Raw genomic sequence first — 27,825 nt, 5'->3', positions numbered from 1 at the left:
TCTGCGCTTCCACTGACCCGGGTCGCCGCCCTGATTGGGAGCCCGGGTCGCTCGGAACGCGGAGCCTCCTGCCCCTTTGCCCCGGAGCGGTGACAACCAGGAGACGGCCGGGGGACTCGCCCCTTCTGGACTCTTCTCCTGGCCGCCCCGGGCCCCTACCCTTCCCTGTGGTGAGTGGGCTCGGGTAATCAGATGTCCAGCTCGCCAAGGGGGTCTTCACTCGGAGATGGGTGGAGCGGGACCAGGTGCTGGAAGGGGCGGAGTCCGCGGGCCATAACGGTCGCGACCCCAGTGCGAAATCTCCTTTGCAGTCGTGTTTGTGGCGCGGGGTCCCTCCTCGGGCGGCGGTCTCTGGGCCGTGGAGGTGGCGCGGGGAAGAGCGCGAGGTCAAGGCCGACAAGTGTCCGACAGGGTGGCCGAGGCGGGCGCGGTCCCTTTAAGACGCCGCTCCGGCCCCGCCCCGCACCCCCGCCGTGAGCCGCGCCACGTGACCCAGGTCTTGTGACTGGCAAGGGGGGGAGGCGCGGAGGGGAAGCCCGCGGCGCCCGCCTCCGAGAGGGGCCCAGCCCCGCAGCCGCAGCCGCTGCCGCCGCCGCCCCGGAGGAGCGGGTCCCGCCGCCGGGTCCGGGCGTCCGCGCGAGTCCGAGCCAGCGCGGGAGCGGGAGTCCTTGCGAGAGTCCGGGCGGGAGCCGGGCCGGGCGCGGTGGGCGCCGCCCGCCATGGACCACAAGCCCCTGCTGCAGGAGCGGCCGCCCGCCTACAACCTGGAGGCCGGCCAGGGCGACTTCGCGTGCGGCCCGCACGGCTACGGCGCCATCCCCGCCGCGCCCCCGCCGCCGCCCTACCCCTACCTCGTCACAGGTGCGCCCGGCGGCAGGCGGGGAGGGCCGGGGAGAGCCGGGGAGCGCCGGGGTCGGGGCTGGGCGCCGGGCCCACAGCCCTAGGACCGAAGTTTGGGCCCGGACCTGTGGCGACCTTTAACCCCGAAGCCAACTTTTCTCCGGACGCCGCTGCGGCGGGGGGCGCGGCCCGGGCGTGCTCGGTGTGGGGGGGGGTGCCCATGCGGGCGCTGCCGAGGGGCCGCGAACGCCGAGCTCGTGGGGACGGCGGGGAGGGGGGCGAGTGAGTTTCCCGCACCGGGAGCCCGCTGTCGGGCCCTCAGCCGGCCTGGGGGTCGCGAACCCCGGGCCCGCCCATCCCGCGAAGCGCCGCGGCCCTGTTTCCTATTAACTCCGTTAACCAGGTGCCGTCTGTACATTAGCCCCCGGTAAAGCCTATATAGCGGGCACTAAGGGGAGGCGGGCCGTTGTCTGGATTTTGGAAAGGATAAGTTTGGGTGCGGGGCGGGAGTCCGGCAGGAGAAGTAGCCCTCAGACTTCCCCGTTTTCCTCCCTGCCCCGTTCTGATGTGCCTTCCTGCCCACAGGGATACCCACCCACCACCCCAGGGTCTACAACATCCACAGTCGAAATGTCACCAGGTACCCCGCCAATTCCATCGTTGTCGTTGGAGGCTGCCCAGTCTGCAGGTATGTCACAGGCCGGTGGCTGGCCCCCAGAGCTTCAGGAAGGCAGACTCGCTGGGAGGTGGGGCAGTCTTGGGACCAGCTGCTGACCTGCGGTGTGGGAGAGAGTGGGTTCATTTGTCCTTAGGTGTCAACATTGTTTCATGGGTCATCAGGGAGGGGTTTCCTTTCATGCAGAGTTGAGTGGTTTTGGGGGTCCCTGAGTCCCAAATGAGTGGGATGCAGAAATGTTAACACCTGGTATCCCTGGTTCTGGGACCAGCATTTGATTCTTGAAGGTGGTGCTCGCTTCGGCAGCACATACACGAAAATTGATTCCTGAAGGTGGTGGGAGGTTTCCTTTTCCTGGGAAGGGCAGCTAGAAGTGCCCTGGCAGGAGAGCCCTGACTCAAATGGCCAGAGAGTCCAGGGATCCGGAGGTCCAGGAGGCCCGGGGAGCAACACCCACACCAGGCCGTTAGCTGGGGGAGGATGGAAACACCATGGTTCTTTGTGTGGGGCAGGAGCTGTGTTTCGTATTCTCAAACCAAAGCCTCCAGGGTCTCACAACTGTCCTTACGGTGTCGGAACTGCAGCTAGCTACGTGCTTGTTCTGTGTGGGTCGTGAGGGTTCAGATTCAGCTGAGACTTGGTCCTTGCTCGCCTGATGCGAGAGCGCGGGACTTCAGCTTGTCCGGCAGAAGGAAGTTGAAGTCTCCGAGGTGAAATTGAGAAATGCTGGTTTACATTTAGACTTAACGTCAAAGGTGTATCTGGGAGGCCCAGAGTGGAGTCAAGGGGGAAGTTAGAGGTTTCAGAGTCACAGGGGTCACTGTGGGAGAGGAAGGGCCGCGCAGAGATGGGGGGTAGGAGGCTGGACTCCAGAGCCAACCGTGTGCCTAGTAGCGGGGGCCTGTGGGGCAGGGACCTCGTCTGTAAACTCAGGACAGGCGTGTCATTTGATACAGCTTTTGGGGGAACGTGAAGGGGGTTGGGGGAAAGACAAATGACTTGCACCCTCGTGGACACCATTCTCTCCACGGGCACTTGGGGGCATCACAGCTGTTGGGATTTGAAGGCACGAGGGCGGGAAGAAGGGACGTGGCCTCGGAGCTCGAGGAATGCTGCTGGGCTGGGCAGGGGTCGGGGCCCCGTCGCCTGTGAAGAGAGCCCCTGGGACTCACGGGGGGTTGGGTGCAGAAGTGGGTGATGGGAAACCCCCTGTCTTTGGCTTTGAGGCGGGTGTTGGGTGCCCAGAGCCCTGGCTGTGTACACAGTCCTGTGGTGACAGAGTCCCCAGGCGGGCCAGCTGGAGGATTCCAAGGGCCTATTTTTGGGCGGGAGAATCTCGGAGTGATCGCCCAAGTTTAGGAGGAGGCTCAGAAAGGTGTCTGGGGCAGAGCAGTCTGGCTGGGATTTCAGCGTCTCTATGCCATGGCTGAGTGTCTCATCCCAGCCGGCGCCCAACCTGCTGCAGGCACTGCATTCGGATCTCGGCTCTGTTTTCCTGCCTGGGAAGTGGGGGTGTCTTGGGGTGCTCTGTGAAGCCCTTCCCGGCCCAAGCATCTGGGGCGAGAGAGTAGCGGCAGGGCCCCCAAGGCTGCTGCCGAGTGGGGAGCACTTTCCCCGGCTGCTTCCCATTCCCCAGAGTCCGAGGCCTGTGGCTTCTGCTGACTGGGGGCCCAGAGCCTCCGTCCTGCAGAATCTGGATCAAGGTCAGCTTCCTGAAGGCTGAGGTGTGCGGCACCCGCAGCGGGGACGGGTTTTTTCACGTCGGGATCACCATCCTGTCTGCCTCTGGGTGGTGGGAGTGAGGAGGGGGAGCTCTGAGAGCAAGTTTTGGGGACTGAGTTGGGGCCAAAGGCTCTGATTCCCTCTTGGCCTGTCCCCGTCATCCCTCTTGTCTGCGGATCGAGAAGGACGGGGGCTGGCAGTAAGGGCCCCCCCAGCACTTGGGTGCTTCGGGCATGAGTGTTCCCGCCCGCTGCCCACCGTGCCCTCTGCTGCTGGAGAGCGGCTGGCCCCCTGGCTCCGGGAGGCCTTTCTCTGCCTTTGCAGTGGTGGGGTGTGGGGCCAGCTTCCTAGGCAGCGGGCGGGGGGCCTGGGAGATGGGCAGTGGGGGGGGGGGCAGGCCGGGTGCTTCCTAAGGAAGCCTTCCTGTGGTTTGGGGAGTGGGTACATGGCCCTGGGGTGGCTCCCCTATGGGGAGAGTGGAGAGGTGTCCCCTGGGGCACAGGCCAGTGAGGCCACTGTCTGGCATCTGGGCTTGGGAGACAGGCCACTTGTCATGTGACCGCACTGTCTCCCTTTCCATCCAACCCGCCAGGCTGTGTCCCCTTCCCTCCCTGGTAGCTTGGCAGGGATTTGCCCAAGTCACACGTCTGTGATTCCTTCTGAGTGAGGCTTGGCGTAAGAGGCCTGTGTCACTTGTCAGCTTGGCCATCATCTTAAGCAGCTTGACCCCATCTTCCCTCTTTAGCGGGCTCCGAGAACGCTCTTCTTTGGAGCCGGGCGGGTGCGCGTGCTCCTCGCTTCACCCCCGTCTGTCTGGACTCAGCGCCGTCTTGCCCAGCCAGGGCTTTGGCCAGGCCCCGGCCTCTCTGCAGCTGATTCTCCCCTGGGGGGCGTGGGCTGTCCCTTGATGCAGGAGGAGGGGAGGTGGCACCCCCCGGAGTCTGGGAGCTCGGGTCTGGCTGGGGTCACTCTGGCTGTGCGGGGCAGCCTGTCGGGAAGGCTCTCTGGGCAGCATGGGTCAAAGGCCAGAGCGGATGTAAAGCAGCAGGCACAGAGCTGGCCGGATGTCTCTGGGTATTCAGTTTTGGGGTAACTGGAGGGGTATGAGGAGATCCAGAAATGAGTGGGGCCTTGGAAGCCAAGAGAAGCTCAAGGAACAGCTGTCAGGGTTGGATGCTTACCCAGAAGCCCGAGCAGTCAAGTCCCGGGATGGTCAGCGGGGAGGGGGCTGGCGACCCTGGAAGAGCCCTGGGGGGGCAGAGGCAGGCCGAGGCTAGATCCAGGGCATGGGGGGACAGGGTGGGTGGGCTGTGTGGAGGGGTCCTGAGAGGAGGGTGTCTGTGACAGAACCTAGGGTGTCTGATAGTGGGCCGCAGGTGGGGGGGGCTTTCCTATTATCGGGGCCCCAGCTCATGGTGCATCTAGTTCTGGCCTTGGCCTTGCCCTGAGGAGTGGGCTGGGCCTGGGCTGCCTGGAAAATAGGCCGCTAGGATGGGCCCTGCCCACGGCCTCCGGCTTGTGGGTTCTGCCCGGCCTGACGGGGCAGCACTGGGAGCGCCTGGGACTCGTGCCCTGGGCCACGCTGGCCAGGGTGCGCAGCTCGCGAGTGCCGCGGCCTCTGTGGGTGCGGGCCCAGGCTGGGGTGCTCCGAAGCACCTCCTGCAGGCCGCCCTCCCCCCCCCCCCCCCGGGTACCTGCCCTGTGCGCTTCTGCTCCGGGAGGCCCATGAGTAGCGGAGGCTGTGGGACAGCAGAAGCCAGACGGGGCGCCTCCCAAGCGGGGTGAGGTCTGCGGTGGGCTGTGTGCTGTGGGCATCTGGTCCCCCAGCCTCCGCTCCGGGCTGAAGGCCGCTGGGAGCACGTCTCTGCTTTCTCTTCCCTGAGGAGACTTGGGCTTCCAGGGAGGGCCGGTCTGGGATCGCTCCTGGGGGTGGATCGTGCCCTGAGTCCTGAGCAGCCGGGACGAGCGGGGGCTGCTGGAGCTTGTGGCCCCGAGGGCCCTGGGGCTCTGGGGCGGGGTTGCCGTGAGGAATAGGGGGGCCGCCTCTGGACTGCGGGGTCTGCTGTTGGCTGATGGCCCATCCCGGGGCCGCTCGGCACTCACTCCCCTTGGCCTCTCTTGGCTGGTCTGCTGTGCCTCGGGAGGCGGGAGCCCCATCCTCTGCTCCCCGAGAACCGTGCCCAGGCCCGCCCCGGTCAGACGGCAAGTGGCCGCTTTCTCCGTTGGGTCGGAGTCAGGAGTTTAAAGACCCGTTTTCAGAATTTGTCAGTTCCCAGTTTCTCCAGCTTCCACATCCTCCCCTGACACCCCCCCCCCCCCGACTGTTGCTCAAGAGCGGGGCGGGCCTCCAGCCTCGGCGGGGGCGGCTTGCTCAGTGGGTTTGGGTTCTGAGCCAGCGGAGAGTTGAAGCTCGGTCTGAACTGACCCGGGCTTTTCGGGGCAGGAGTGGGGGTGGTTGGAGAGGAAGGGGGTGTGACCCCGTTTGCAGGAGGCAGCCTGGGTCAGGGTTGTCCTGGGGCGTCCCTTCCCTTCTGGGGTGCCTCATGGGGATGGGCGCTGGGGACAGGTTTGTTCTGCGGCCTGGAGTCTTGCTCCATCAAAAGTGGCCCAGAGATCAGATTGCGTTTCTCTATTCAGAAGATTCCGGATCTTTAAAAACTGTAAGTTACGCCAGCATGGCTTTTGAGGCAGTACCCATGGTGAGAACATTATTTTTGCAGCAAGACGTGAATATTCACGTGAAGATGATGAATTATGACCGCCAATGGCCAGGAGGTAGTTCGGGTCGCAGGTGGCTGCCAGGCGCGTTCGCTACAAAGCTATGGTCAAGGTCTTCCGGAGCTTTCTGTCGTTTGGAAGAGGCGTGTGGACTCCTGGGGGGCGAGTGTGGTACCTGAGGGCTGAGCCCATGCTTGGAGGCTCCCGCTGGCTTAAAAGTGTGTCGGGTTCGGGTCGTTACCCTGTGGAAGGTGGTTTGGTCGTGGACTTGCTGGAGGGGACGGTCCCTCGTCCCTGAAGGGAAAGGCCCTTGCTCTTCCCGAATACCTGTGGCCAGGCCGTGTTTAGAGTGGGGTGAAGGCGGATGGGGTGAGCCTAGGGCTCTGGCTCGGGCAGGTGGGCCAGGGGAGAGGCGCCCCCTGTATGCATCTGACAGTGCTCCTCAGGGGGGACAGAGGAGCGGGGGGCCTCGTTGGCCCACGTTACCCACTGCTCTGCTGCTGGGAAACTTAGTGCTTGGGCAGGGCTGGTCCCTGGCCTCATGGGCAGAGGGCCTGGGGGTGCACGTGCCCCGCGCGGGCCGCGGAGAGCCCGGTCTCGGAGACGCAGGTGGGCAAGCTGCCCGACAGCCTCCTGCCCTCCGACAGGCGCCCCGTGTAGGGAGGTGTGCTAGGCCGCACCCGGCGCTCCTGCCCGCGCGGCCCCTCCACTGTGGGGAGACGGCTCTGGGTGCGGAGGGTTGGAGGACAGCAGGACACACCTTGGGCCTGGCCTCCTCCCAGACATTTGGAGGCTTCGAGCGGACACACTGGGTTCCAGGTTGTGCTGACAGCTTCAGTCCGCAAGTGGGCTGACATGGAGTGTCCAGCCTGGGTGGGTGCTCAGCCAGGTAAGTCCCTGTCCTTGGGCCTCATTCGCCCCTGGAGGGGACGCTGGGCATGGCCTCCTCCACACTCCTGCAGAGGGCAGGCTTCTCTGGAAGGTTCTCAGCTGGTGCTTGTGACCCAGCTGTGAGGCCTGGTTCATTGCTGCCCTCTGCTTTCTCCCCGCGCATTCTGACGGAGCGCGTGAACTGGTGCGATTCTTGGGATTTCAGCTCTGGGTGGAACTTAGGTAGAGGCCGAGAGAGAGGAGGACGGGGGACCTGGGTGGTACCAAAGCTCTGAGGGTGGCGGGTCCCAGGCCACCTCCAGCTGCTGGGAAAGTGGCTTGATTAGCTTCCACAGTTGTGGGAGCCGTTGGCGAGGATGGTGGACAGAGCAGGTGCCTTCCTGTCCCGGTGTGTGGCCCAGGACCTCCCTGAAGCCTCAGCCCTGGGCAGCAAGGCCGCTGGCGCTTTTTCAGGCGGGGCAGGTGCGAGGTGGGGTCTGTACCATTGAGTCTGGCTCCCAGGGGCAGGGACAGCCACAGGAGGCTGAGAACAGTGTGGGGACCTGGCGAGCTTGGCAGTCCTTAGAGGTCTCCCATTACAAGACTTGCGTAGCAGCGTAGATGAGAACAGGCAACTCTGCTGATGGAAATTCAGGCCTGATTAGCTCCCCCTCGGGTTTGGCCTTGCCCGTGGCCCGACGGTCCACACGCAGGCCAGCGTGGGAAGCGCCCGCTGGAAGAGGGCGACAGGGTCTTTACCGCGGGGTTTCTCGGACTCCTGCATTGTGACTCCAGGATGGGGGGAGAGTTTCCTCAAATTAACTAAAAAACCTCCTTTTCTTTTCTGCAGAGCTTACTGGGAGAACTAGTGTTTTAGGATGAGCCCCTTGGGCAGCGGCGCTACAGGGTCCTGTCCCTTGCAGACGTTTTAGGCAGCTCCTTCCTGAGTGGGTAGGACGGGAAGTGGGCATCGAGTGTGACTTTGCTTTAAGCTGCTGCAAACCAGGCTTCCTCAGTCTAGTGTGTTTCTCGTGACTCTTGGCCTGGTGCCTGCTCGGCGGTGCTGGGGGCGCGGGCTGGAGCCCTGGCCCAGCGGGGTCGCCACTGCTGTGGGCGGGAAACTGTGCCTCAGAAGGGGCGGTGGCGGGTTTGGCGTTTGGAGTGGAGGAAGCCTTCTGTTGGCTGCTTCACCTTGACACTTGACCTTCTATTAAGCCGAACCTTCCTCCTCTGCACACAAGATGGCAAGAGGAGGAGCAGCTGCTCCCAAAGCCTTGTGGGCGCAGGAGGTCCTCAGCAGCATTTGAAGACAAAGGAGCGGAGGTGTGGGCCGAGGAGGGAGAGGCTCCCGCCCCACGCAGGCAGGCGGGCTCCAGGCTCCGGGAGGGCAGCAGGGAGTGGGGTGGGGGCTTACTGGTCTGCCTCCTGTCAGCCCTGGAGCTCCTCCCTGAAGTCCCTTCTTTCTTCCTCCTCAGTACTAGCCCTGGGTGACTTGGCATGTTTGTTCTGGTGAATTCTGGTGAAGTGCCTTGTTCACAAGGGCTCTCCGCTCACAGCGTGGTGGACGAGGCTGGAGGTGTTCCTGGCTGCCTAGGGAGGAACTTGGTTCTCTGGAATGTGAGGCATTGTTCATTAGGGCTAAGCTGGCTGTTACTTTAATTTGAGCTCTGTCCAGAACTTTCCAGAAGTAGCCTAAGAAGCAGTGGCAGAGCTGAGCACATAGCTCCTACTTCCCACGTTGGGGGCCTCTGAAAGTGACCCTGGAATGGGAGCGGTGACTTCAGGTCACTGAACCTACTACGCTCCTAGCACATGGTTGGGGTAACAGCCCCTGGGCGTGTGTCTTGTGCACACTGAAGGTAAACTCGACTTCATGAAGAAGAAATGGAGATTAAATTTCTCAAGATAAGTGGTCTTCTTAGAGACCTTGTAAATATGGCTGATTTTAATCCTTCACTAAAATCTATGGTAACCTTTCCCCAAAACAGAATTCTAATACCAGTTTTTCGAATTTCCCTCTAGGGGATGGAAGAATGAAATTTTTCAACAGTGGGGAAAAAAATACCCTAAAATGATTCAGTTTTCTTGGTCTAGAATTTTTACAGAAACTAGCATTTGCTTGTTCTCCTTTTGTAACGGAGGAGAAACCATGGTAGGTAACATGGAAAGTGAATGTTCTTGTTGTTAAGATGCGTTGATTCCTTCCGGTAACCCTCCCGTCCCCTCCCATTTTGGAGTAGCGGTGAAGAGCAGTAGCTGGCCACCTCCTGCGTAACCCGCACGCGTGACAGCTGGGTGGGTTGGTTGCTGGAGGGGCGAAGACGGCTGGGGACACTGTCACTGAGGCACCGGGGGCCCTGCGTGCTCACGGTCTCTGTCAGAGAGACAGAAGGGCCTCCCTAGTTGTGGCTCTGCGCAGGGCCCTGACACGAGTGCCCCTCTCCTCTCTCCACAGAGTCGGGGTTCTGGAGGACTCCTTCACCTTCCTGGGCATCTTCCTGGCCATCATCTTATTCCCATTTGGGTTCATCTGCTGTTTTGCCTTGAGGAAGCGAAGATGCCCTAACTGTGGAGCAAACTTCACTTAAAGGGAACACCACACCTGGCTTTCCTACATCCAGCTGTCTTTTTCTAATGTAAATGTCATGTACAGTAGCTTTATTTGATTAAGCTTTCAGGACTGTTTTGTAAAGCGAGGTGAGATAGATGGCGTGAGCTGCGGTTTCGTGGGCGCAGGGGTCGCAGCGTGGGGACACAGCAGCACTGCTCCGGGGTGAATGACAGCTCAAGCACTGCTTTTATTTTTTGCAGTCTTCAATTTGAGGAAGGTGAGAAATACTGTTTTAAATAAATGAAATTCATACCATTGTTTACCTGGTTCTGCTTTTTCAGTGTGCACACGCCGACACTGTATAAACAAACTTGTGTACATGTTTGAAATTTTCTATAACCAAACAGACTAGAATAACATACCTGGCGCCTGGCTTCAGCGTTGTCCAACTCCTGGCAGATGTCGATCTAGTCTGTGTAGACAGCCACAGCTCAAGAGTGTGCTTTCCAAATTTTATTAATATAACAAAACATAATACCTTGACATTTACAGAGCACACACGTCTGTGCCAGGACCCAAGAAGCCCTCCTCCTCCCCTCCTTGGTGAGGCAGGTGAGTGCTCCCCCCACCCCACCCCAGTTCTGTGAGGGCTGAGACCCAGGCGGGTGAGCCCAGGAGCCTGCAGTCGGAGAGTCGGCGCCTGAGAATCTCCGTAACAAAGCCCGAGGATCCCGAAGAGCAGAGCCCTGGAGGTCAGGGTGGCTTCACCCCCACCCCAGAGAATACTGCGTTTCCATGAACCTCCCCTTACTCAGATGGTGGGAGAAGCCATGCACCGCCGAGCGAGATGTCATTCTGTCTTGTCTTTACCGGACCAGCTGGAGCCGCTTCGCTCAGGACAGGCGTTTGCCCACAGAACTCGGCCCTGGGTGCGGTGGCCGGGTTCACTGGGCAGTCAGGACAGGACCAAGAACGTGAAGTGTCACACACTTCCACTGGTTTACCTGCACTTGACTGTGACCACTTTGACGCTTACAGAAAAAGGGTGGATTTATGGCGAGACCCAAGTTGCTGTGATAAACGAGGCCCTCCTCGCCCCAGCAGAGTGCAGGGGCCGGCCGTGCGGCGCGCTGCTGCCCTCCTCCAAACCAGAGGTGAAGGTGGCCACCGGCGCGGACTTCCCAAGGTTCTGAGGGCGTGATGGCAGGTCTCAGACGAGAAGCAGACCTTACCCTCCCAGCCAACAACACTCAGGCTTCTGGCTTCCTACGTGCTCTTTGGAGGGGCAGGGGTCAGTACGATTCAGAAATGGCGAAACTTGGACCCCAGGACGTTTCGGAGTTCACTAGCGACGGAGGCAACTTTGGGCAGCTAGCGCCGCGGGGACACTTGCTCACAGCAGGCCCTCAACCGCACATGGGATGCTCTGAGCCAGGCCCAAGTGCAGCAGGGCCTGGCATGTTGTCACTGGTCAGTCCAGTCCGTAACTCTGACCTACTGAGCCCAGTAGCTCTGGAGGTGCAGGAGTACTAAACGTCATGGCTGTGACAGGAGCAGGCAAAACGTCTGTGTGCTCTACAGCTACGTCTAAATCGAGGGCAGCTTGGGGATTCCTCCATCTTATGTAGCTCTACATTTGATTAAACAATTTTTAAGTTAAAAGCTTTTTATATAATTTCATAATTTATATTGCTTATAGTTATGATTTGCATGCTAAGATGCAAATTTACACATCATTTCTTTTAGATAAATGTCATAATGCTAGGTAAGAGCACATGCTTTATAAAATAAAACTGTGGTCTCCTTTGCATTCGGGTGCGGAAAGCCAGTCATGAAAGCACAGACTATCCCTTACTCTGGCTATTAAAAAAAAAATCAGAATTTTTAAAAAACGATACAGTAAGGATTGGAACCAAATTTACTGGCTTCTGATGAACAGAATAGATATTTTAAATGATTGAGTTGATCACTAAACTATTACTTCTTTATCTTCTTAAAGACAGAAATGTATCAACCCAACTATGTTAAATTGAGAGAACGCGTTGATTTGCTCAAGTAGAATACAGTTAAAATCAGGCACCCTTTGGCAAAGCTTTACAACAGTTACAGCGCGCATCCGACAGCTGTCAATCTGCAAGTGGGAACTTCACGTCGGAGGAACGGGCGTCCCGAGCCGCTCTTCATCGGATGATGGGCGCGGAGCGGTCGTTTGTCACCGTCGGTCGGAGTTTCACAGTGGCAAAGGGGTTTTCTCCGCTGCAAGAGGAGGGAACACACAGCTGCAGAAATACTGCGAGATGGAAATTTCATCTTAAAAGAGCTATGAACTACTGTACTCATTCTGAAATCCTACGGCTTCTGTATAAAATTCTGGACGTTTTCTGAACACGCGCGTTCTCTGTGGCCGTTCCCTCCTTGCCACCCACCCGTTCAGCCCTCCAGAGCTGTAGATGCTGTGATGGGAGCGCCACCGAGGACAGGGTCTGGATTAAGCTGCCCGGCGCACCCGCCACCAGGCTTCCTCCCCACTGTCCCCCTTCGGTCCCGGGCCAAGACCGGCAGAGCCTCCAGGCCCTCCTCCCCAGACTGACGAGCACAAGGTGGCCGCATCCTCCTCAGACCCCCCAGGCCCGAGGCGCCTCAGGGTCGTGCCTCCTGGGCTGCACACCGAAGGCCCCCATGGACTGAAGTTCAACGTACCTGAGGAAAGGAGGCTTTGCTGTCCCATTTGCATCGTTCTGTGAAGATAAAGACGAAGTTTACGGAAGGCTCATGAAACTGGGGCATTTTTCACGAGACCTGAAGGTAAGGCCATCTCAAGCACAAGGGGCTCTATAGCTGGCCGATGCCTGTTCTACAAAGTGCCCTGCAGTCTCTGTCCATCTGAGACCATCTCAGTGTCTAAGGTCACTTAAAGGGCAAGAACAGAAAACCTAAGACAAGGAGGGACCCTCACAAGCGCTGGAAGAGCTCAGACTCTGAAGCCAGGACGTGCGGCTCCTGACCAGTGGCGCTCCGGCCGCGTGACCCTAGTGACCGCAGTTGGTTTTTTGGAGCCTCATCCTGAATGATGCCATGAAGAGACAGTAAAAATAAGACCTTGCTGGGTTTCGGTGCCCACAGACTGATGCCAACAGGCAGCCAGAGATCTGGTAGGAAGTTCCAGAAGGCGAGGAGAAGATGGGATGACGGCAAAACTGTTTCTGCCTTCAGGAACCACCAGAGCCGGGGGCTTGGGGGTCTCCCGGTGTGGCTGGGGTCAGGGGGGTGTATGGAAAGACCTTCTGTCCTCCACTCTGTAAGCTTGCGGGCTTCACATGTTTGCTTTAAATCTGCTCTGGCTGTTCCAAGGAATCACTGGCCCGAGCTTGTGGGGCGAATTCTCCAGATGGCGCCCAGGAGAGGGCAGTGTAACACCGTCCGAGCGACAGGTCCCCGGGGCCAGACCTGACAGGCCTGAAAGCTCCCGGATTCCTGTGGTCTCAGGGTCGCTGACCTGAGAGTGCCTCTCACCTCCTGCTGCCAGCCTGGGGGTCAAAGGCCATACTCGGAGGCGGAAGCCCAGGTCAGCGCTCTTTCTGGATGCTCCTCTTGGGTGCTGGACATACAGACTCCCGAAGTAGAGGAGGGGCTGCGGGCACCTGGGCCACTTCCAACCCGCGCCTGCTGTCTCTGTGCCTCTGAGGACCTCAGAGCGTGACTCTGAGCCCTGGGGCCAGCAGGTCAGCGGGGTCATGCCAGGGTCGTGCCAGCGGGGAGCCCCAGCTTTAGGAGGCACCCTGATGCCGCGTCAACGTTTCACTGACGCACAAAGCAGCTGCCCCGCTCAGCGTGTCCTAATAGGGCTTTAAATGGCTGCAAAGTGGTTTCTTCCTCCGGCTTGCCACGCTTCCCCAGCAGGTGTCAGAGTAAGTCATTAGTGGGGAAGTGCTCGTACTTTAGGATGGTTACAGGCTAATTTATAATTTATTTAAAAAGCACCAGGATGCCTGCCCTGCAGCGCTGCATGCGCACAGACACCGGCAGTGCTGTAGGGCCTTGGGCAGAAAGCCCCCCGCAGGGGAGGCTCTAGATCCCACTGGGAAGAGGCCGCCTGCAGCCTCCCAGCGGGGGACGCACACTTCCCGCCCCGCCAGACTCCCCAGGTGCGGCCTCTAGGGGGCACGTGCTTGGCCCCAGAGGCACACAGCCCTCCTGCTCCCTGATGGTCTCACTGGAAAGCACCTTCTTGCTCCCTTTCCTTGGGGGCGGCACTGTCTCCCTGCCAGGTGCGCCCGCAAGTCCGAGGGAAGCTGTGCACCCTGAACTGGAAACCAGACACACAACTCTCCCTGAGGACCCACAAGCAGCCCTCCCGGGGAAGACTGACAGCTTTTTCCCAGGAGGGCCTCCTGAGCCCCGACGGGCCCAACTCAACGGTACAACGAGGTTGGCTACATTTTCGTGAGCTCTGCCGTCCGAGTACTTGGCCTAGACATTTGAGAGAAACACACACGGTGGCAGAGGGGCGTCACAGTCCTCCAGAAATCAAGTGGCAAGCCGCAGCAGCGACTTGAGGGAGAACGGCGAGAGTCACTCAGGACAGCCTGAAGCCATTTAGTGCTGGGGCAAACCTGGGTCCCGGTGTGAACCCCGCGCCCTGGCGAACTGCCCCCACCCTGGTCCCAGCATCACGCGTGCACACGGGCCGAGACCCACTCCCCCGCATCCCCCCCCCCCCCAGCCAGGACACTCAGAGCAGTCCCGTCAGAACAGCCTGAACGTCTGTCAGAAGGGACGACTGCCTTCCACCCAGTGAACGCCTCACGACAACAGAGCGCCACGAGGGCACGCTGCACTTTGGGTTCGTGGGAACCCCCACCAGATGGGCCGGTCTGGACTGGGAGAGGGGACGGGGTGTGTGTGTGGGGGGAGGCGGCTGGCGGATAACATTCTAGTTCTTGGTCTGGTGCTGGTTACGTGCTGTTTTGTGAAAAGTCACACATTTTCCATATATGGTATTCTTCAATGTTTACTTTTAAAAAAAGAAAGACATTTTTAGAAAGGTTTCTCCCTTAACCCACCTGCACTGAGCCCACTGCTGTGGTCACAACTGACTGCTGTCCCCAAGCCTGCTCCTCCTCCCGTTCCCTTTTCTGCCAGTGAAGCGCACCTCCAGGCCACGTGGCACTGCTCCCGTTCCATCAGGGAGCAAATGTCACACCACTCGGAAGCGTTTTCAGGATCTTCCCACCTCAAACCTGACCACACAGCCCCATCCCTTGTGCTGCCTCCAAATATTCCAACCAAGCCTGTCCCTCTGCTGCCTCCCCTGGGCCGTGTTGTGGGGCTTGGGGTCCCTGGTCTCTGCACTCCCCAATCCTGTCTTTTCCTCTGTCCTGGGTCCCTGGACCGGACCCGTCTCAACAGGGCTCCTATGGGCCCTCGGCCTCTCCGCACAGGGTGACGGGGCTCTGCAGGCTGGGAGTCATCTCTACACGCGCAGCTCTGGGCACACAGCATGTGCGAGCTCATGTCTGCAGAGCTAAGCTCCCTAAGGTTACGCAGGCAACAGGCAGAAAAAGTCACACCCCTGCGGGCCCTGCTGGGAGTCCCGCACTGCACGGCTCACAGAAAGCCAGAACCCACGGCTTGTAGGCACTGCCAGGCGTCCCCTCCAGGCAACCAGCGCCTCAAGACGGGGCTATTGAGTGATGAAACCAGGACCCAACACGGGCGAGGCATGTCATCAGCGTGGACCAGGATACCCATAAGACAGCAAGGGCGGTGAAGGCCTTAGGCCTGACCAGCAACAGCCTAGAACCAGCTGATGATGGCTGAGTAGGAGAAGGCAGAAAGGGGACACATCTTGTGATTCTTTGCCCCAGAAAACCTAAAAGCCGAGTCCACCTTGAGTGGGCACTGTCACAGGCTGCCCATTCCCCCTCGCTCTCCCACTATCCAGATTTCTGCTCGGGTGTCCACCACGTGCCCATGTGCCTTCAAGGGGACTCCTTGGTCCCAGCTTATGGGTGGTCAGGTCAGCTGAGACCACCCAGGGTAGCCCACTTTCTGGCCACAGGTAGACACGTAGGTGAGACAGGGACCTCCGTGGCCCAGTGAGAATGCTGAGTGGGGTATATTCCCACATACCGGAAGCCAAGGTGAGTGATGAGAGGGCCCTGAGGCAGCCTTCGTAGCGACGCTCCCTGGGCTGCCGCTTCCACGGAACCGGCGGTGCCCTTCCTGTCCGAAGCCGCTGGAGCTCGGCTCTTACGGCACCAGCAGCAGCCCTGACAGCTCACGGCCGATGCTGGTCCTCGGGTGCGGGCGGCACAGATCTCCTGAATCATCCCCTCTGAACTAATTCAACCCCTTATTCCTCAAATGGGGACACTGAAGGCCAGACAGGGAAGAGCCAACTGCCCTGGGGCAAGGGCTCTTTTGAAACGAAGGTGCCCACCCTGGAGAGTAGGTGCAGACAAAGCCGCGCCCCGGGCCCCTCGCTCAGGCGGCGATTGCTCTGAGAAGCAAGTGTGTGTGGAGCGGGGCTGGGTTTTTCAGTTGCATTTTAGAGCCCGGTTCTCCATGTGCAACAACTCTGCTGCGGCGACAGCAGAGAACAGTGTGGCCATCTGGAAGGCCCTCCAGCTTCGATCCAGGGGACCTCCCCCCCAACCCCCAGGGAGAAGTGGGTATCTCAGAACATCCCGGGGCCACCACAGAACTGTAGGGTGGTGGGTGCAGGAGCACCCCCTCCTCTACAGTAGGCGGCTCCCAGGCCCGGGTGTCCGGTGTACTTAAGCTGAAGGATCCTGGTGCTTAAACAAAACTCTACATGTAACTGGCACTAACGAACGGCTGTACATAAAAAAAATGTGTATAAAAGCATTAAGATACTTTGCCAGCTGAGATAGAACTTTGGCTGAGATAGAACATACCTTTCCCTACCATCAGCAGCTGGCGTAAACATCTTAGTTTAGGAAAAATAAATTATCAGCTGGTTGGCGGAAGAACTTTTGAGATACAAAATTCTAGGACCGTGTGCCCAGCCCTCAGGGGCTACCAGGCAGGCCGCAGTCATGCTCCACGCTCCTCAACCAGCACATTCCTAACTGCGGCTTTTAAATGAAACACCGTTCTGTTCTGGACGCTCTATACCCGACTGTCCAGTATGGGTATACCCCACTACCCATATGACTATTCACATTAAAATTAAATACAAACACAAACTCTGTTGCATATCCACTTTTTCCAGTGCTCAACGGCTACTGTCCTGGGCAGCCCAGATCTGGGACATTTCTGTCTGGCCATAAATTCTCCACTTATCGCCTTTGCCCAGGCCCTGATACCGGAGGATTAGATCCTGTGCCTCCAGCTGCTCTTGCGAGAGGCTACCGAGAATGGGAGGCCTGTTCGGACGACAGGAGCTTCCCCTGCTCCTGAGGTCATTTCTTTGGAGCAAAACCAGTTCTTCTGTCTTTCCCTGGGGTGGGCCTGCAAGTTTCAGTTTTGTTCTTGGAGCTCCGGATCTGACTAGATAGTGAGGAAATGTAGCAGCCCCTCCGACAAAACGGGGTCCACAGCGGAGGCACACGGGCTGTCCTCTGACGATGGAGTTGTGGGGTTTTCTGCAGTTTGCAGAGGATCTTGAAATACTTCAAAACATGTTCGTGATAGAAATGGAATAAAATCAGTCTTTTAATCTCACTGTGAAGCACTGCGTACTTATTTTTGGGTTATTACCCTCTTTACGGTCTTACAGATAAGGAACAATGATTGTCCTGAAGAGGGTGATGGGGGGAGGGAGCTGCTGAAGCCGCGGCTGGGGGTGCCTTGCTCAGGGAGGCCCTCAAACCTTGTGGCCTTTGCTGATTTTTAAAAGCCAGTTTCTTGTGACCTTCATTAACTGTTTTCCATTATCCTCCAGATCACAAACACACAAAAAAGCAACCTCTCAATGCCTCAGGAGCAGCACAAGAGGACAGTGGTATTTGTCGGACCAAGTGTTCAGATGGGGGCGCGGCACTGAGAAGCAGACAGCTGAGGTCTTAGAACTGAAGGACCAGTCAGGGGAAGGACCTCTGGGGCCTGCTGCGTCGGAGTTTCCCCCTCTCCCCCGGCCTCCCAGCTTGGGAGGTTAGAAAGCTGGATCGGCCCCGTTCGCATCACACACCAGCCGGGGCAGTGCTGGGGCTCGTCTGGCCCTCACAGATGCTTTCTGATGGGAGCAACGCTCTGATTCTCCCGTGTGTGCGGGTGCTGGGAAGGGAAGGTAAAATATTTTAAATAAATTTACCTATAGTTTTCTCAAAGGAGATATAATGCGGTGCTAACTGTGGTCATCCTGGAAGTGAAATTACAGATACTTTCAAGCAAAACAAAACTCCCTGGGTTATTTTTATAAGCAGGAAGAGTGTTACTTTTAAATAAGGTGTCATGATTAGATATTTAAATTTTTATAAACTTGGACTTTGCTCTTAAACTTAGACCTGCAGCTGTGACTGCGGGGTGGATTTAAAGGAAACTTCTTTTCAGCATCTATTTATCCAGCAAATGCCAACATTTGAGATAAAAAAAATTTATGTTTACTTAAGTGCCTGGTTATCAATAAATGTTGTTAATTAGAGAGCATCCTTATTTCTCTCAAGAGTGGGATAATTTTTCAATTTATTTATATTAGAATTCTATTTTTTTTAGATTCTTAGAAAAATTTTATTTATATGGATTTTATTTATTTATTTGAGAGAGCACAGAGGGAGAGGGAGAAGCAGACTCTCCCTGCCCCCCACTAAGCAAGGAGCCTGACACGGGGCTCAACCCAGGACCTTGAGATCATGACCTGAGCTGAAGGAAGACACTTCCTTCAACTGAGTCACCCAGGTGCTCCCGTATTAGAATTTTAGAAAAAATTTTCACCATAATTCCACTTCCTTCTATGTTTAATACAGTAGACAAATAATGAAATATATAAATTCACCCATGGAAGAAAACTACTTTTTTTCCCCAAAAGTGAGAAGACGGGTCTTTCAAATTGTAGGTACTTTAAAAAACCATAAAGTAACTTCATGATCATACTTATAGGGCCCTGATTATTTTGCATTATTCAGAACCCCCCAAATATTTTTCTAGTAGTTACATGTGTAACTTAAGTGCAGATAAGAATTTCCTTCCTTCCTTCCTTCCCCTTCCCTCCTTCCTTCCTCCCTCCCTCCCTCCCCCACCCTTTTAAGGAAAGTTTATCGAATGATAGTACAAAGCTCCCAAGGAGGGAGGGGACCTAAGAGGGTTGCCCAAAAATGTTTTCCTTTTTTAATGTTTGCATGTCAAAAATCTGGAGCTCAAAATTAAAAAAAAAACAAAACAAAAAACCCAAAAAACCATAGCTCTAAAATACATGAACATGAGCAGACCAGAACTGCTTCCAGAGTTGAGAGAGAACAATGGTTTCTCCCAAGTGGGCTACACCAGCTGGTCACTGGCTCTGTCAGTCCTAACCTCCTGAATAACTTGTCACCCCTTCCCATCTCCACTGATCACGACTCCCGCCGCCCACTCTCCCTGGACAACCGCACAGCCTCCTGCCCCATCTTGAGGCTCCAGGGCGCACCCCCAGGATACCACCACCTGCAGATACCACCCAGGAGGACGGAGGAAGGATAACACGCAGCCCACACTTCCTGGCCCGGTGTGCTTCTCTCCTGGCCTATCCATCCCACCACTTATCTGGCTATGGCCCTAGACCATACCCAGCCACCTCAGTTCCCAGAACACACATCTGGAAGGCTCCGTGTTTTGCCAGAGCTCTTCCTTTAGAACTTGGCTCAAATACCTGCCTCCAAGGTGCCCCCTCTGATGTTTGCCAGGAACCTGAGGCCTCCCTCCCTCCCTCCCTCCTCTGTCGCCTCTTTGCACAGCTCCAATAAACACACCATTCACTGGACTCAGCTTCTAGGCTGGCCTTATTCCTTTCTGTTTCCCTGGACCACAGTAGCTTGTCAGTCAGTGCTCAACGGATGAATTCCAGGGGGGAGGTCTCACTCTGATCCACAGATCCCCTCTAGGCGGCACACCTTCACAGGCCGCTTGGCTGTGTTTAAGAAAGAAGTGTGGCTGGTCACAGCAGTCTGGTGCCGCAGAACATTAGTTACCCAGGTTAGGGGACTGCACTGCAGGTACGAACTCTGTACCTCTGTGAAGTGCCAAACATGCCTTTTTTGTTTTTAAGTGTACAGTTCTTTTTTTCTTTTAAAGATTTCATTTATTTATTTGACAGAGAGAGACAGCAAGAGAGGGAACATAAGCAGGCCGAGTGGAAGAGGGAGAAGCAGGTCTCCTGCTGAGCAGGGAGCCTGATGCCGGGACTCGATCCCAGGACCCTGGGATCATGACCTGAGCCGAAGGCAGCCGCTTAATGACTGAGCCACCCAGGCGCCCCATGCTGAACATGCCTTCTTAACGGAAGGTCTCAATTATTAAGAAAAGAGTTCATCAACATTCATTGTTCTGACACTCACAAAATCAATGACAACTAAAATCACACTGGAATCCACACAAGAAGGGCATTTTCATTAGATATTTGGGGCTTTTAAATGTTACATGAAACCAAACATTAAAGGCTGCTAAAATGGAAAGACTAAAGTCTTCTGGCCTAAAGACAGAAATGGGCCTGACCAGAGAATATCAGGGTGACACTGGCCTCAGAATGAGTTAGGAAGTGTTCCCTCTTCTATTTTTGGGCAGAACTTTGAGAAGGCTGGTGTTAGCTATTCTTTTCATGTAGAGCAGAACTCACCAGTGAAGCCTCACAGGTCTGCGCCCTGTGAGGAGACTACAGATTACTGGTCAGTGAAGGTGGTCTATGTTGGGGAGAGGGGGCTTGGGGTATGGAGCTTTGTCTGGAGGCAGCCCTGGGACACCGAGGACCAGGTGCATTCGGGATGTGAGCCAAGGACTCCTGCACCCGGGTTGAGGCGGGAAGGGCAGTGGCTTCCACGAGGTGGCCAGAGACACAGGCCCACCCCCTGCAGCAGCGCCATCCCAGCCCTCAGGAGAAAGTTACGTGCCTAAAGGTGCACTCTGCCCCAAACCCTCAGTTTACCCGATAGTCTCAGCACTTGCGGGGCAGCCCCCTGACATGACCAGTCTATTATGATCTAGCCAAAGTGGTTTAAAAATAAAGTTAGATCTCATTTAAACTGCCAAATGCTAAATAATATAATTTTTGAATATACTGAGAAATAGGACTTTTCAATGTGTCCAATTCAGTACAGTGAGAACTGCACCAGTGCTTCTGTCATAAAGCTTTACCGATCTGGTAAAAATTCTGAAAATTAAACTGTTCTCTAAAATGAGACTGTGTTGGCTAAAATTTGTGTGTGTGTGTTTTTAGAGATTTTATTTATTTGACACAGACAGTGAGCAAGCAAGTGAGCCCAGAAGCAGGAGGAGTAGAAGGCGAAGGGAGAGGGAGAAGCAGACTCCCTGCTGGGCAAGGAGCCTGATGCAGGACTCGATCCCAGGACCCTGGGGTCATGACCTGAGTCAAAGGCAGACCTCTAACTGACTGAGCCACCCAGGTGCCCCAAAATGTCAGTGTTTTCACTTCAATTTCAGTATTAATGATGACTTGGGGCAAGATTCTTTTATCTTAAAAGACACAACCTTAAAGTAATGGAATGAGGTGGTTATTATCGAAGCTGCTAATATCACAAAAGAAGAGATAACCAGACAGGTGTGTCCCTCTGGATGGACTTGCCACCACCACCACTGATGAAATGCTCTAACAAAACCGGCAAAGAAACAAAACAGTAACACTGACTGTGATCCAGGTGGAGAACACAGCAGAAAGGGGAATGTGGTGAAGGACCCCAGGTGGATGCATTTAGCTAAATCCAGCCTGGGGCCACCCTCCAGGGCCAATAATCTGGTTCTTCCAGATCAGTGATGAGGAAAAAGAGAAGGGAGGCCTTAGATAAAAAACACTTGTCATGAGACTCAGTGACCCACTGCAATGTACGGAGCTGGCCTGGATCCAGATTCGAACGATACTGTTCAATTTTTAATAAGACAATCAGAAATTTGAAGTGACTGATTGATGATATCGAGGAATTACTGCCAATTTCTAAAGATATGATAATTGGTATTTTGGTCGTGTAAAAATAAAAGGTATTATTATATTTAAGGTATTTAGACATAAACTAACGAAGTTTGGAATTAACATCAAATTGATCTGGGTGCAGCCAGGGGCAAGATGAAAAAAGACTTGGGGGGCGCCCGGGTGGCACAGTCCTGCATCCAACTCTTGGTTTCAGCTCAGACCATGATCTAATGGGTTGTGGGATCAAGCCCCACCTCAGGCTCCGTGCTCAACTTGGAGTCTGCTTGGATCCTCTCTCCCTCTCCCTCTGCCCCTCCCCTGATTGTATGCACACACGTGTGTGCTCTTTCTCAAATAAATCTTTAAAAAAAAAAAAAAGGTAGTGAATGAATTGACAATTGTGAAAGCTGGGGGTGAGAGACATTAGATTATTCTTTCCACTTTTTATTATGTTTGAATTTTTCCCTAAAAAAAAGCTGGAAATCAAACAAAAACAGGAGAAGGCACTATAGACAGGTCACCCCAGAACGGAGTACCTCGTATTCCTGGATCCTGAGCTGTGAGACATGCAGTTTTAAGGGTTTTTTTTTTCCTGCCCCAGCAAAAGGAATTTTTGTTTTGCAAAAATGTCTTAAGGTCAGTTCCAAGGAGTCTGAATATCGTTTTAAAATGTTCTAGGGCATTTAATAAAACAGCATTTGATATCTTTGTCCATCCAAGCAATTTCTCTTCCATGATGACAGAATGGAAAAGCTCCATTTTCAACAGCTGTGTGTCATTCTTTTGAAAATAATTGTTACATATCTGGAATAACTTGGAATGATAAAGGAACAAACAATGTATCATATAGTGTGCTTATCTGAGAAGCCAAAGACGTTGAGAGATCACAGAGGGAGAGGAGAGGGAGGAGCAGATTCTCTGTTGAGTGCAGAGCCCTACACGGGGCTCGATCCCAGGACCCGGGATCATGACCTGAGCGGAAGGCAGACACTTGACTTACTGAGTCACCCAGGCACCCTGAGCCAAAGACATTTTTGAGTGAGACTGAAAAACCTTGCATTTCCCGGGTCAGAACGCACCACTGCAGTTTATGGTGAGGTAGGCATATTCCAAAACACCTGAAGGCGCACAACGAAATGCAAGGCATATTTTCCGAGTTCCCATTCCACGTGTGTGTCTCCAGAGACTGCACCCATGCACCGTTCCCAGCTGAACAAAGGCCACCAGTAGCACTGATGATGGGGCAGAGCTGTGGAGCCACGTATCCCATGAGAAGCAGGGAGATGCCTCTCCCTGCACTACAGAAAGGACCATACAATGGACATAAAATAGAAGGAGCAGCCGGTATCGATGCACCAACTGCCTGCAGACCGCCAACAGAACCCAGGGTTATTTCTGGGAGGAAGCTGCAAAAAGCACAGGTGAGGCAGGCTCTGGGGCCGCCTGGCCGCCGCGCAGCCCTGGGCACGACGCTCAGTGGCACAGCCCCCGGAAGTCTAGGCCACTCTCTGACCCTCAGCTCCTAGGCTCCTTCCCACTGCACTCTAGCCACTGTGCAGCCTCACAGAGGTTCCGAGCACCCCACTGCGCCTCCCTTCCCACACCCTCCAGATCTGGTCATGGTACCGTCTGAATGCCAGGGTCCGGGATACCACAACCCTACCGGCGCAAGCACCAGGAACTCCCTGCTCGTCCCCCAGCACCACCACCTGGTAACCCCCCACCGGTTCAGCACTTCTCGCCGAAGCCTGAGCAGCTACATGTTGGAGGAACCACCACACTGTCTGGCTTCGTTTTCAATCATGACCCCAAACCGTAAATGGGCATCAGCATTACCCCCGTAGTCCCCGTATTCCGTAGCACACGTGCGTTCTCACTCTTCAGAACACCTGTTTCATGGGTTCGCTTTCTTTACACTTGCTCCGCCCACCCCCTCCGCTGATGCCCTCGCTTCCCCACCGAGTCGCCATCCCCAAGCAGGACCTGCCCAGTCTGTGCGCACCTCTGCCCGCGCCCACGGCTTCTCGGTCACTGCCTTCCCTGCTCCCGGCCCCACACACCCTGTGTGCTCTTCTCACCCTCCCGGTCACTGTCCTCTCCTCCATCCTTCCCCTTTACAGTAGAATCTATCCTGAGAAAAAAATGAGAACACAGATCCCCCACTTCCTCAATTCTCCGTCGTCTTGGAATCTATGAGCAGGCCAAGTATGTGCCCTCCTCTGCTCCTTGCGTCAGGGAATCTCCTCCCTTTGACCCCTACATGATGGACTCCTTGCCATTCAGGCCTCAGTTTCAATTCCCCTCCTCAGGCGTGCAGACACCGTCGTGCACTGCCCAGATCAACAGGAAAACACAGGGAGCGCTGCCCTGGGCTGTGCAGGCCCTCTGGGAAGTCGCCCCGGCTAAAGCTCTCTTGCCCTGGATGCCAGCGACCAAGGCCTGTCTCCCCTCACGATCCAGCTCCACGCCACCCCCCCCCCCAAATGCTGCTCCCCTTCATAAGCACCTGCACGCACACCGGTGACATCCCTGTGAGCTGCTGCCCCAGCCCGCTGTCATCTCACCTTGTTTTAATTCCTTGCACAGCTTCCATCTCTGGTAACTGTTATTTCTCGTCTGTTTCCCTCCACTAGACTATAAGTTCCAAAAGGGCCCCAAACTGGTCCTGCGTATCTCTATAACTTGAAAGCCAACACCAGGGACCCATGCTCAGCAGACCAGGCGCCACAGGAATGAAGGGACTCTGGGAGCCCGCGGCCCCTACGGTCTTTCTTATGGGATTGTTTAGGGTTACAGAGAGTGTACATGATACGCTGTTTACCCAGTACCTGGTACAAAGTAAGCACTTTCTGAAGACACAAAGATAAAGTTACCACTTTTAACCTAAAGTCTTCCTTCAGGAAATGGTATGAAAATTGAAGAAAATGCAGAGAAAAGTGGTGAGGAGACTGACAGACTGCCGCTAGGACCAAAGGCGAGGAGAGAACACCTGACACCACCGGAGGAACTACATTTACAGATAAAATACAAACACCAGGACTGAAGTTCAGGAAGCTGAATGGCTGTGTGAGAGGCTGGGAGTGAAGAGACAGGAGAGAGTGCCAGTCCCCACCCCACCCTAGGGACACCTCTGCTGTTCATGGTCAGGGTACACGGCATGTTACCCAGCAGCTTCACTCACAGGAGATGTGGCTTCTGGCTTGGACACCGGCGCTTTAAAGGTAGAGATACTTTTGGAAACATCTGCTCTCTTATCTGCAGCCGCTCCCAAGGACAAACATTCCAAGTAATCTGGTGGGGGGATGACGACACTGCTTTTCTCAGATAAGTTCACCGTGCTGATGCTTCTCACCGGCGCCGGGCTACCGACCAACGAGCAGAGAATACAAGTTATGTAAGATCCAGCCACCTGAATCTCAAACATCCTAAATATCCCAGGGCCAGAACTACAACAGATGAACAATCAAACAGGGCGTGAGAGAGGGGAGGACGAGACCTGCGTGTGTGCACATAATATGCTACATGAAAAATACCTTGACGTTTTTACTGGTTTATAAATGTATGCTCAAAAAAACTGAATTAAGAACTGGCTCTTGATTAGTTTAAGATCAGTAAGAAAATGAAGACTATAGCAAAAGCCTTAGTAAAGCGTTGAGCATTTCAGATTTGAAAAACAAAACAAAACAAAACAAAAAAAAATATAGCCCCCCAAAACAACCCTCAGCATTTTAACATCATAAATACAAAATGCAGTTTTCATTCCTTGGCCCGGTGGCAGGTGAGCTGTTCTGCCAGGGATGAGACACACAGATGACACATAGCAGGACCTGGAGGGGGCATCCAATGTGGTGCTCAAAGGTCTGCAGGGACAGCTGGATGGGTTAGAGGGTTTCTTTGAGATGGGAAACACTGAGGATGAGGCAGTTTAGGGTAAAGATGAGAAGTGCAGTGTGGATGTGTCATTTCTTTCTTTCCTTCTTGTGGCAGGAAAGTTAGAAGGGGTAGGGGTGGGGGGAGGGGGAGAGTGAGTGAGTCAGAGTGTGAGAGAGAGAGAGAGAAAGAGACCTAAGCAGACGCCATGCCCTGCAGGGAGCCCGACTTGGGGCTGGATCTCATGACCCTGAGGTTGTGACCTCAGTCGAAATCAAGAATTAGACGCTTAACCGACTGAGCCACCCAGGTGCCCCTGGATGTGTCGCTTCTGAGGACCCACAGGGTAACCAACTACAGCGGCTGACACACATATAAATATTCATAGCTAGCGTGGAAAAGACCTTCCTGGCTTCCAGCCTTGGCTCCATCCTTCCGTGCCTCAGTGTCCTCAATTTTAAAGTGGGGACCTACCTCATAAGGTTGTTATAAGAATTAAACAAGCTAGTCATTGTAGGCAATTTGGCACTTCCTAAGCAGTAATGGCGATGACGCTCACCTTGGATTTAGTGAGTTGGTGGGGGGCGGGGGTCGGGGGTGGGGGAGGCAGTGAGTGGTGCCAGAGCGCTCACAGAAGGGTGAGGAGCAGAATCTGGAGCATGTCCCCACAGCAGAAACCACAAAGGGAAGAGCTGTGGGGTAACAGTCCTCCTTTTGTACTCTCCTACACGACTGGAGGTCTCCCTGTGCGGCTGCTACTCAATCTAGATAGAATTCTGATATGCCCAGAAACACGAGATCAAAGGTGAGTTTTCTGTCACTGGGAAACAGGAGCCACAGTCAGGTCCTACCTTGGTGTGGGCGCGCTCATGGCCTCCTTTGCATCTTCTTCCAGCAACTTTGTGTAGGATGCTGGGAACCAGCCCCTCCTACAGGTGAGGAAGGAGAAAAAAAAGGCCTGATTGTGCGGCCAGCAGCTGACAAGTGAAGGATAAGCAGGGTACAGAACAGCTCAGGCATAGCTCAGGGGCAGACCAGTCCATTTTCACCACATCACACAATGTGCATTTTTATATACAGCATTAGTTTCATTTGGATTATTTTTGGGCTTTTTTCCACATTTATTTAATAGCTGAATAATCTACCCAGAAAACCAATTTAACCAGCTTATAGTAAGGCCTGTGCACATACTCATGGCTGAAATGACGATGCTGGCATTTAAACTATTTATGAGCTAAATCTTAACAAAATCCACCTGATGTGCAGATTATCCTTGAGAAATCCGAAGTTTTTTTTTTTAAACAAGAATTATTTAAACTACTTTCAGAAGTGACTTCATATGACCTGCTCAAGTATCAAATTCATCTATATATGCACAGACACACAAACACATACAGAAAATAGCCTGGGACAGAGTAACTGCAATGAAGTAAACTAGAAGCATAACTAAACCATGAACTTAACTTTGGTAAAAATGCTCCTGTGACCACAAAGACAAGTTGCCACTGACAGGAGGTATGACAGCTCTCTGAAGCCCCGGGCGGCCCTGACCGCTGTGGGGACAGCATCTGTCCTGAGACTTACACTTTGGTGGTGTCATGCTCTCCATAAAGCCAGCCGTCCTTCTCCTCAGGGACGAGCAGCGTGAGGATGTCTCCCTGGGCGAAGCTGAGCAAGGTCTGGTTGGCGCCGGCGGTGTGTGGAAAAATGGTTTTTACTTTCTGCTTCTTCATCATGTTCAGTCCAGTTGCAACAGAAACTGATCGCTGTAAACTGGGATCATCTGAAGAATCTGGTGAAAATGAGCACAGCAGTGGTCACCTTTCAAGGACTGATAACAAGTTCAAACAAGCAAAGCCCAGAAAAGCCACCCACTCTCGCCTGCCAGCACTCCTCCTGCCGCTGCTCTGCGTGTGCTGTATTTCCACACCTTCGACTTTGCCTGGATGGGCAGGGACCGTGAGGAACTGAGGCAGAACCACAGCCTGAGGTCTCCCACCGAGGAGGACCCTTGGGGCTAAACGCTCTTTTCCAGGTGGAGAGGACACCGTGCGTGCCAAGCTTCACCCGCACTCTGATTTAATCAGAGGCAAAATGACGCATCACTAGAGGGTCCGATGCTTTCCTTGTCCTACTCTCCCAACACGAACCCCAAGGCAGCGTAGGGCATCAACGCAAATCCCACTAAGAACAAGAGGAGGCTGGAAATGCAGATGTTCTCGCTGTGCAACTGCTCAACATCTCACCTGCGAATGCAGCAGGGACGCGGTGAGGACTAGCACGTTTACGGACCCCTCCCGGAGTGCCAGTCCCCGCTCTCAATGCTTCACGGCTTCTGAGGGAAGGTGTGGCTATCGGTTACCGACCGCGGTGACTCACTGGGATCCCAGCTAGCAGGCCAGCATGGGGTGTGGGTGGCCTGACTCCACAGTCACTGCACCATGTGAAGAGTGCCTTGCTGTACCTTTGGGTCTCAGTTCCGGCACCAGCTGATACTGA

General features: G+C 55.1%; 2 protein-coding genes across 3 annotated transcripts in view; one reads left to right on the top strand and one right to left on the bottom strand.

Annotated features, from left to right (window-relative positions):
* The first annotated feature begins 511 nt into the window (after positions 1 to 511).
* Positions 512 to 9,694, top strand: BRI3 (brain protein I3). Its single transcript, XM_080830129.1, has 3 exons — positions 512 to 861; positions 1,426 to 1,528; positions 9,282 to 9,694. Exons 1-3 carry the CDS (start codon positions 720 to 722, stop codon positions 9,412 to 9,414), a joined length of 378 nt encoding a protein of 125 aa, XP_080686255.1. The 5' UTR covers positions 512 to 719; the 3' UTR covers positions 9,415 to 9,694.
* A 183-nt stretch (positions 9,695 to 9,877) lies between these two features.
* BAIAP2L1 (BAR/IMD domain containing adaptor protein 2 like 1) overlaps positions 9,878 to 27,825 on the bottom strand; it is a 91,566-nt gene continuing 73,618 nt past the window's right edge. For both annotated transcript variants that reach the window (XM_080830127.1, XM_080830128.1), the window contains 5 exons: positions 26,911 to 27,118; positions 26,178 to 26,255; positions 24,638 to 24,818; positions 12,078 to 12,115; positions 9,878 to 11,633 (listed from right to left, as the gene is read on the bottom strand). In XM_080830127.1, the coding sequence (XP_080686253.1) occupies positions 11,558 to 11,633; positions 12,078 to 12,115; positions 24,638 to 24,818; positions 26,178 to 26,255; positions 26,911 to 27,118 (581 nt within the window). In that variant the 3' untranslated portion in view covers positions 9,878 to 11,557. The remainder of the gene's footprint in view (positions 11,634 to 12,077; positions 12,116 to 24,637; positions 24,819 to 26,177; positions 26,256 to 26,910; positions 27,119 to 27,825) is intronic.

Source organism: Martes martes (assembly GCF_963455335.1).
Source record: "Martes martes genome assembly, chromosome: 18".
Lineage (NCBI taxonomy): Eukaryota > Metazoa > Chordata > Mammalia > Carnivora > Mustelidae > Martes > Martes martes.
The sequence above is the reverse complement of the archived record's forward strand: the minus strand, read 5'-3'. Positions and strand labels throughout refer to the sequence as shown.